This window comes from Delphinapterus leucas, chromosome 6, assembly GCF_059928025.1.
Source record: "Delphinapterus leucas isolate spDelLeu-1000000601 "Yukka" chromosome 6, BTC_Dleu_Yukka2, whole genome shotgun sequence".
Classification (NCBI taxonomy): domain Eukaryota; kingdom Metazoa; phylum Chordata; class Mammalia; order Artiodactyla; family Monodontidae; genus Delphinapterus; species Delphinapterus leucas.
Window position 1 is genome coordinate 75,175,058 of NC_143134.1, and position 9,936 is coordinate 75,184,993.

Consider the following 9,936-nt stretch of genomic DNA (forward strand, 5'->3'; position numbering starts at 1 on the left):
TTGAGTTTTTCCCAACATGCTAACAGCAATATAGGTCATACAGACATGACTGTGTAATTTTAAAAACTGTATGTACACAGCAGTTCTCCTCTTATCAATCTCAGTTGGATCGGGGATTGCCCATTTTTGCTGTTATATGATATATTTAAAGTTATGTATGTGCTGCATTGCAAAATAGATCTAGCAGTAGAAACATTCTTAACAGCTTTTACAAATAAATTGGCTTAGTTTTTATGTTGTTTATCATGTTTTTTTCTTAATTGAAGAGTTATCAGATGAATTAGAAGCATCATTAGTTTTAGCTGACATTTTATAAACTTAAGCAGACCGGTGGTTTTACAATTTTCAAGTATATCGGGATCACCTGAGTTCTTGTTAAAACTACAGATGCCCAAGCCCCGTTCCAGATTCCCATGTCAGAATTGCTAGGGGGGAGCAGAGAATCTACTTTTCTGACAGGCTCCCCTCCCCTCTCGTGATGTGCAGACCCAGTGAGAATCAGTGGCTTAGACCACAGGGAAGTTGGGAAAAAAGTGATGAGAAGAATGTTAAATATAAAGCAGGAGATTGCAATAGACACATAGTTAAGCATGGTAGGTCTACAGCTGAAACAATAGAAAATTTGGGGTACTTCTTAGGAACTTCAGGAAAGAGGCAACATGTTAAGAGACTCTCTGGAATTCCAAGTGGGTTCCACCTTGGGAAAACACCCTTTCTTCCTTCCCAAGGCGACTAAACTAAATATTACATGGATAAATGTAGGAGGCAGGTCTGAGGACCACATCTGGTGAAGCTTAACCTCTTTGTCACCCTGTTTATTCTCCCAAAGATCATGGGCCCGATGCAGCCCAGCACTTCCAGGGCTCTCGTGCTGCCCTCGAGGAGACAGCCTGGCCTGCTGCACCTGCGGAGTTGCGGAGACCTGAGCACCTTTGTCCCCGCGGGGAGGCCGAGAGCCGAGAGGAGGCCCCGGCGGGCGGAGGCTGAGAGGCCACACAGCCTCATTGGCGTCATCCGAGAGACTGTCCTGTGAAGCTGTGGGGCCCGGGCTTCTGAGGAGCAGGAAGAAAGATGGGCCCTGGAAGGCACCCAGGGCCTCTGAGGGGATGGATCCCCTTCCTAACCCTGTAGTTTCTTGGCTGGGAGTAGGGGTTCCCCTCTGGGTACTCCTCAGAAAGGGGGGCACTCTGGAGAACATTTATTCCCGTTCTTTGGCTCCCCTTTCTGCCGGCCAAGGGCACTCGAGGGGGAATGACAAGTTATTCCGGACCCATTTGGCTTTTGGATGCGCCGTGCTGGAGGCCGTGAATGAAGCCGCATCTCCTTCTCTGCCCGGGTCTGCCCTGCTGTGGGCAGAAACGGCTCAGGATTCTGTGCCCGCCACACCCCTCGCGGTTCCCTTCCTCACTGAGTTCTTTACCTGCTGGAAGGGCAGATCTGCTGGGCGGCTATTTATTTGCTGCCCAGTGAGAGTGGAACTGGCACGGAAGCAGGATGATTAACCCTGATATACTGCGATGGTCAAGCCTCATGTTAGGTCACTTTCAAATCACACTCTCTTTAGGAAAAACAGGAAACTTGTTTGGTGACAAATTTTATTGAAAGACATTTAGGGAGAGGATTCTTGTTGATTCCATTTATTCATGCTTGCAAAACTAGAGACAGCTAAGGCAGAACTGAGAATAAAAGTGTTTACCTTGGACTTCCAGGCTCACTGTGCAACATTTGTTTATGCTTAGATGGCCAGGCCTTACCTTACAATGGGTTTGGAACTTGCAACAGTGGTGGCCAGGGGGTCAGATCCGGGCAGGCCACCAAAGCAGCTTAATCTCAAAAGCACCCAAGCCCCATGGATAACAATGCATCCTTCATCCATTGAGTCAGTGCTTGGCTTCCCTGAGCTGCCTTCTCGTGGGGTCATGAGCAATAAATCAGTAAAGTGATTACAGATTGAGGATTAGTGCTAAGGAGGATGGGGCCATTAGAGAGGGCTTCTTTGAGGAAATGACATTTGAACTGGACTTGACTTTGAGGGTCAGGGAAGAGTGTTCCAGGCAGAGGGAACGGCCAGTGCAAGGACCACGGTAACTGCAGCCCCAAGCGAGGGGAGAGGTGAGAGGAGCCTCAGGCTAGATTTTTCTGCTAACAGTGAGATATGATGGAAGAGTTTGCAACAGAAGAGTGCAGATTTAATTATACTTCAGATGATCACCATGCCACGTGGGGACTAGTTTAGGTCAGGATATGGGATAAAGTGGCAGTGAGGAGCTAAACAAAGAGGCTGTACACTGTGAGGCTGGCTGTCCTTGTCGGGTACCGCCTGGGCTCCGGGTACTATGCTGGGGGCTTGACAGTCTCATGTCACCCTCGCAACAGCCTAAGAGGTGGAAGCTGTGATTGTCCCCATTTTAAAGATGAGGAAAATGAGGTTCAGTACCTTGCCCAAGATCACTCACAAGTTAAGCGCTAGAGATGCCATTCTCACCCAAGCCGCCCGTCTCCAGAAAGCACTCCATTCCTTGACCTCCCAAATAGTAGCAGTTTGCCATTTCATGTTTCTGTGAGAAAGTGGTTGCTGAGACTTCTGGCTTGGTTCGTGGAAGCACAGACTCCCCCAGCTCCAAGACAACAAACAAGGCCAGAGTGGGAATTGGGGTGAGGTCAGGGCACTGAGTAAAGAAGAGGGGAAAGACCGGAGGCACGGAGCTGGGGTGCCTCTGTGTTCTGGGGGAGCACAGAAACTGAGGACATCACCTGATGCCTACCAGCAGGGAGTGAAGACCTATCTCAGCTTTGAAGAATTGTCCCTCAGCCTGGGGACACTCCCATGTATTTCCATGGTCTGAAGGTATTGGTGAACTCAGAAAACTGACTTTCGTCTTCAAGGAATATTAAAGTAAAAAATATATATTACAATATATATTTGCCCTGGGAGGGAACTTAGAGGCCATGCAATTCATCTCTCTTTTTGCTGGGTGTAATATACTTTAAAAAATTATTTATTTTATTTTTATTCTTATTTTTAATTTAAAAAAATTTTAATTTTACTTTTTTATTGAAGTATAGTTGATTTACAATGTTGTGTTAATTTCAAGTGTATAGAAAAACGATTGTTATAGATTTTTTTTTAAAGATTTTTTTCTGTTGTGGACCATTTTTAAAGTCTTTGTTGAATCTGTTACAATATTGCTTCTGTTTTATGTTTTGGTTTTTTAGCCGTGAGGCATGTGGGATCTTAGCTCCCCGACCAGGAATTGAACCCACACCTCCTGCATTGGAAGGTGAAGTCTTAACCACTGGACCGCCAGGGAAGTCCCCTTTATTTATTTATTTATTCTTTTTTAGATTCTTTTCCCTTTTAGGTTATTATAAAATAGTGAGTATAGTTCCCTGTAATATACTGTAAAATACGTAGGCATTAATAATGTGCTATTTATGTGTATGTATAACTGAATGTATCACGGAGGGCAGCTCTTTTGCACTTAGAGCATCTTAAGAATCCAGTCCAGACGTGGTAACAAAACATCTCAAAGGTACTTATCAAAATTACACCAGAGGGCTTCCCTGGTGGCGCAGTGGTTGAGAGTCTGCCTGCCGATGGAGGGGACAGGGGTTCGTGCCCCGGTCCGGGAGGATCCCACATGCCGCGGAGCGGCTGGGCCCGTGGGCCATGGCCGCTGAGCCTGCGCGTCTGGAGCCTGTGCTCCGCAATGGGAGAGGCCACAGCAGTGAGAGGCCCACGTACTGCAAATATAAATAAATAAATAAAATTACACCAGAAGGGCTTCCCTGGTGGCGCAGTGGTTGAGAGTCCACCTGCCGATGCAGGGGACGTGGGTTCGTGCCCAGGTCTGGGAGGATCCCACATGCCGCGGAGCGGCTGGGCCAGTGAGCCATGGCTGCTGAGCCTGCGCGTCTGGAGCCTGTGCTCCGCAATGGGAGACGCCACAACAGTGAGAGGCTTGCGTACCGCAAAAAAAAAAAAAAAAAAAAAATTACACCAGAAGGTTGACTAATTGGCATGAGAGGTGTTTGGAATACGTTTTCACTGGGTAAGTAAGTGATGTTCAAGATCTTCCTAGCTAGAAGCACTGTACAGTCAGTGTTACCTCTGCACCGGTGCGGAGTGAGAGGCTGGTCCCCACTTAAGGAGACTGTCATGGCATGGAGCAGGACACAGGCTGCTCCTCCAGAATACTGTTGCCTCTGCCTCAACCTTTCACGCAAGTTGTGTGTCCCAGTGTCCTCAGACAGAGCAAGTCTTGCCCAAGCTTACAACCTATTTCGTGCACACTTGCCAGTGAGCTTTTGTGTCTGGCTGGCAGAATTTCCCCAAGACTTGCTTTCTCTGGAATGTCCCAACAAACGGTGAGGGGTAGGGAAGGGGTCCACGGCCCCTAACTGCCTGAGGTAGCCCATATTTACCGAAAGAACCAGCATTTGCTGAACAGCCACATTTGCTAGGTCTGGTCACTCTACCCCTTCAGTTTGCAGATGGGGAAACTGAGGCAGAGAGCTAAATACAGAGCAGCAGCAGGAGACCAGTGCTTCCGGCTCCTGGACTAGGGCTGTTGGTGCAGGTCAGAGCTTCTCACTATTTGCAATGAAGAATCAGTTTTTTTCCCTCCAATCTGTCACAGACCAAAAACTTTTGTAAACTATAACAAACTGACTAAAAGCTATCTTAGCTCAAGCTGCTATAACAGCATACTGTAGACTGGGTGCCTTTAACAACAGAATTATTTATTTCTCACAGTACTGGAAGCTGGGAAGTTCAAGATCAAAGTGCTGGAAGATTCAGCATCTGGTGAGAACAGCCACCTTCCTGGCTTGCAGACAGCCACCTTCTTGCTGTGTCCTCATGTGGTAGAGAGAGAGGGCTCCGGTCTCTTCATCTTCTTAAAGGGCACTAATCCCATCATGGGAGCTTCACCGTCATGACCTCATCTAAACCCAGTCATTTGCCAAAGGTTCCACATTCAAAAACCATCACACTGGGGATTAGGGCTTCAACATACGGATTTTGAGGGGACATAAACATTCAGTCCATAGCACTGATTTGCCAGGAAAAAGAAATAACCGTAATATAAAAAAAGACATACAAAATACAACCCACCCCAACCTTGTATTAAATAAACTTTATTTTTAAGAGCAGTTTTAGGTTCACAGCCAAACTGAGTGTTCTCATAGACCTCCTGCCCCCCCACAAGCACAGTCTCCTCCACAGTCAACATCCCTCACCAGAGTGGTACATGCGTCATAATCCAGTCTACATTGATGCATCATTATCACCCCAAATCCATAGTTTACACAAGGGTTCACTCTCGGTGTTGTATATTCTGTGGGTTTTAATAAATGAATAATGACATGTATCTACCATTAAAATATTATACAGAATAGTTTCTCTGCCCTAAACATCCTCAGTGCTCCCCCAATTCATCCCTCCCTCCCTGGAACCCCTGGCAACCACTCGTCCTTTTACTGCCTCCATAGTTTTGCCTTTTCCAAAATGTCATATATTTGGAGCACACAGCAGAGAGCTTCTTCCGATTGGCTTCTTGCACTTCGTCTATACGCATTTGTTTCCTCCATATCTTGCAGTGGCTCAGTGGCTCATTCAACCCCCTTATTAAATTATTAGATTCAATAGTCATAATAGAACTCTACCCAGTTAACATTTCAAAACACCCTCAATCTGAACTTGCTCTTGTCAGGGACCAGGAACAAAGAGTTCTTGGCTCATGTGCAGCCCACAGTTTAGGTGGTTCTGGTTGGGGTTCTCATTCTAGCCTGAGTTTCCCAGTTCTGTGTGATTCTGTGTGGACATTGATGGATGGGGAGGGATTAATGGACTGGGAAGGGGAGGACAGGAAGACACCCTTCCCTCTGCACCCACGTGTCTCCAAGGGTGGCTGACAGCTAAGGCTCCCCTCGCAGAGAAGCCCACACCGAGAAGGCCTCAAGCTTTGGTGAATCCCTCAGGATTAGGAAGAACTGGCAGAGGAAAGGGGTAGCTGTTGCCTCCACCCAGCAGGAGAGGAATTGGGGAAGCAGAATAAAGGAATGCATCTCCACCTCCCCCCAGGCACGGCTGGATGCAGAAGAGAACAACAAAGGGTGGGCGAGGCTAGGGGCCTGGACAAGGGCACCTTTGTTTACATGGTTTTCATCTCTGGGGTTCTGCAAGGGAAGCCAAGTCTGGGGCCAGAATGTACCACGTTTCTTCCATTTCTCTCTCTCTGCAGGAGCTTTCATCCTCTCATTCATTCAGCTGGTATTTATTGAGCTACGGAGTAGCAAGCAGTGAGCCAGGTGCTGAGGAGAGAATGCTGAGTGGTGAGAGGGGGACAGACCAACAATAATAATAATAAATGCAAAGTTACATTTCTCTTGCCTGCTTCTCATAGCTCTGAGGGACTGTTCCAAAGAGGTAAGGTAGGGGCCAGGGTATATACGAGTTTTTGTTGAATAAAACATGTAGTACAACATCAAAAGATTACTACTGACTGATCACAAAAACCAGACATCTCAAGGTAATGATTTCAGTGTTTTTCTATGTGTGAGAAGATGCAAAGTTCTGGACTCCATCGACAGTATTCCTTAGATATGCATCTTAACCATCTAGAGCTAGTCTCCTGTTTTCCTCCACCCTGAATTCTCCTCAGTGCTCACAATTAGGGGCAGCTGCGGTGACTGATGGCTTGATGGCGGGCAACATTCTTTCTATACTGAAATGGCAGGCAACATTTTTTTTTTGTCTGCAGAACCATGGGAAGGTAAAGGAAACACCACTGGAACCCACGGGAATTGAAACATTAACACCAGTGTATCACTGCAAAATAGTAATCATGACTAACATTTATTACGAGCTATCTTACTAGCAGGCAGTCTTCACAATAACCTTCATAATTCACCAGTGTATGGTCAGGCCACCCAAGATGACTGTTCCCTTGATCTCTGTATAACCCCTGCTTGCCCAATGCCTGCTTCACCTATACTCTACTTACCTGACTGATCTTTTTACATACTCGCCCCAGGCCCCAGCTGGGGATTGTTCTTATCAAGGGGGCAGTGAGGGGCTTGCCCTCTGCCGGTTTCCCTGGTAACCAATGAGCGCACCTGCTGTCAGTCCCCTATAACCAGCGTCTCCCTCCCCACCCGGAAGCCCAGCCTGCTTCCGTCCTGCTCAGTGTTGGTCGCACACGGTGGGGTGTCGCTCCGGGACCTTGCGCCAGACAAGTAAGCTCCCCCATTGGTTAAACCGTAGATGTCTTTGTCGCTGACCCCGGGCTCTTTCTTCGGTCTTGAAGCTGGGCGAGTACAGGCCTTATAGGCCCGCGGGGTGCAGCCCATTAATTGGAGGAGCAGCCAGGAGACCGAGGAAGCTCCTGTGAGCGCTGAGATGTGGGGAAATACCGGACGGGGAATGGAATGTTGCAAGGGCCGTCCACTAACTCCTGTGGCCCAGAAGTTCCAGGGGTGATCCTGAAAGTTGCGGGGGAAGTCCCAGCGTGGCCGTCCACCAGTATGTGCGGCTTGTGGTGGCTATCCTTGCGGAATGGGGGCTGCCAAGAGATCTGGAGAACAGTGGCCCGTAATGGCTCTTCTATTGCATCCAAGTGAGCCTTTTGTAATTGGTTTAAGTAATTTGTTCCGCCCTAGAAGAAACTGGTATTTCTCTTCTTGTGCCTTTGAGATGTAAATGACTTACCTGGGCTCTCAGGAACTTTAATCATGTGTGAGCTCTACGACTGAAAGGGAAAAAAAGAGCTTTTAGGTAAACTCTACAGGAATAATTATGTTTGGGGAATGTCTATCTAAAATAATCTCTCCAGATTTTGGAAACTTGAAACTAAGTTTTTGGTTTTTTTTAAAAAATTGACTTATAGTTGATTTACAATGTTGTGTTAGTTTCAGGTGTACAGCAAAGTGATTCGGTTATACATATATACATTTTTTTTAGATTCTTATATAGGTTATCACAGAATTTTGAGTAGAGTTCCCTGAGCTATACAGTAGGTCCTTGTTGGTTATCCATCTTATACATAGTAGTGCCTGTGTGTTCATCCCAAGCTCCTGAATTATCCCTCCCCTCCACATTTCGGCTTTGGTAACCATAAGTTTGTTCCCAATATCTGTGAGTCTGTTCCTGTTTTATAAATAAGTTCATTTGTTATCATTTTTTAAAAAATATTTAATTTTATTTATTTATTGCTTTGTTGGGTTTTCGTTGCTGCACGCAGGTTTTCTCTAGTTGTGGCGAGTGGGGGCTACTCTTCTTTGTGGTGCTCAGGCTTCTCCTTGCGGTGGCTTCTCTTTTTGCGGAGCCCGGGCTCTAGGTGCTTGGGCTTCAGTAGCTGTGTTGCCCCGTGGCATGTGGGATCTTCGTTCCCTGACTAGGGCTCGAACCCATGTCCCCGGCATTGGCAAGCGGATTCTTACTCACTGCGCCACAGGAAAGCCCTGTATCATTTTTTTTTAGATTTCACATATGAGTGATATCATATGATATTTGTCTTTTTCTGCCTGACTTACTTCACTTACTGTGATGATCTCTAGGTCCATCCATGTTGCTGCCAACGGCATTATTACATTTTTTTATGGCTGAGTAATATTCCATTGTATATATGTACCACATCTTCTTTATCCATTTCTCTGTCAATGAACATTTAGGTTGCTTCCATATATTGGCTATTGTAAATAGTGCTGCAGTGAACATTGGGGTGCATGTATCCTTTCGGATTATGGTTTTCTCTGGATATGCCCAGGAATGGGATTGCTGGGTCATATGGTAGTTCCATTTTTAGTTTTTTAAGGAACCTCCATACTGTTCTCCATAGTGGCTGCACCAGTTTACATTCCCACCAACAGTGTAGGAGGGTTCCCTTTTCTTCACACCCTCTCCAGCATTTATTATTTGTAGAGTTTTTGAGGGACATTCTGACTGGTGTGAGGTGATACCTCATTGTAGTTTTGATTTGTATTTCTCTGATAATTAGTGATGTTGAGTATCTTTTTTATGTGCTTTTTAACCATCTGTATGTCTTCTTTGGAGAAATGTCTATTTAGATCTGCCCATTTTTGATTGGGTTGCTTTTTTTTCTTTTTTGACATAGAGCTACATGAGTCTTTTGTAAATTTTGGAGATTAATCCCTTGTTGGTCGCATCATTTGCAAATATTTTCTCCCATTCTGTGGGTTGTCTTTTCATTTTGTTGATGGTTCCCGTTGCTGTGCAGAGGCTTTTAAGTTTAATTAGGTCCCATTTGTTTATTTTTGTTTTTATTTTCATTACTCTAGGAGGTGGATCCAAAAAGATATTGCTGCAATTTATATCAAAGAGTGTTCTGCCTATGTTTTCCTCTAAGAGTTTCATCGTGTCCGATCTTATATTTAGGCCTTTGATCCATTTTGAGTTTATTTTTTTGTGTGATGTTAGAGAATGTTATAATTTCATTCTTTTACACGTAGCTGTCCAGTTTTCCCAGCACCACTTATTGAAGAGGCTGTCTTTTCACCACTGTATATTCTTGCCTCCTTTATCAAAGATAAGGTGACCATATGTCTGTGGGTTTATCTCTGGGCTTTCTATCCTGTTCCATTGATCTATATTTCTGTTTTTGTGCCAGTACCATACTGTCTTGATTACTGTAGCTTTGTGGTAGAGTCTGAAGTCAGGGAGCCTGATTCCTCCAGCTCCATTTTTCTTTCTCAAGATTGCTTTGGCTATTCGGGGTCTTTTGTGTTTCCACACAAATTAAAAATTTTTTTGTTCTAGTTCTGTGAAAAATGCCATTGGTAATTTTTTTTGGCAGTACACGGCCCTCTCACTGTTGTGGCCTCTCCCGTTGCAGAGCACAGGCTCCGGACGCACAGGCCCGTGCAGGCCCAGCTGCTCCGCAGCATGTGGGATCTTCCCGGACCAGGGCACGAACC

At 45.7% G+C, this 9,936-nt stretch overlaps 1 protein-coding gene across 3 annotated transcripts in view; it reads left to right on the forward strand.

Moving 5' to 3' along the window:
- Nucleotides 1-7,244, forward strand: part of ENTREP1 (endosomal transmembrane epsin interactor 1) — a 66,429-nt gene extending 59,185 nt beyond the window's left edge. For all 3 annotated transcript variants that reach the window (XM_089913282.1, XM_022573548.3, XM_089913281.1), the window contains one exon: nt 830-7,244. In XM_089913282.1, coding sequence (XP_089769408.1) covers nt 830-1,033 — 204 coding nt within the window. In that variant the 3' untranslated portion in view covers nt 1,034-7,244. The remainder of the gene's footprint in view (nt 1-829) is intronic.
- The last annotated feature ends 2,692 nt before the right edge of the window (nt 7,245-9,936 follow it).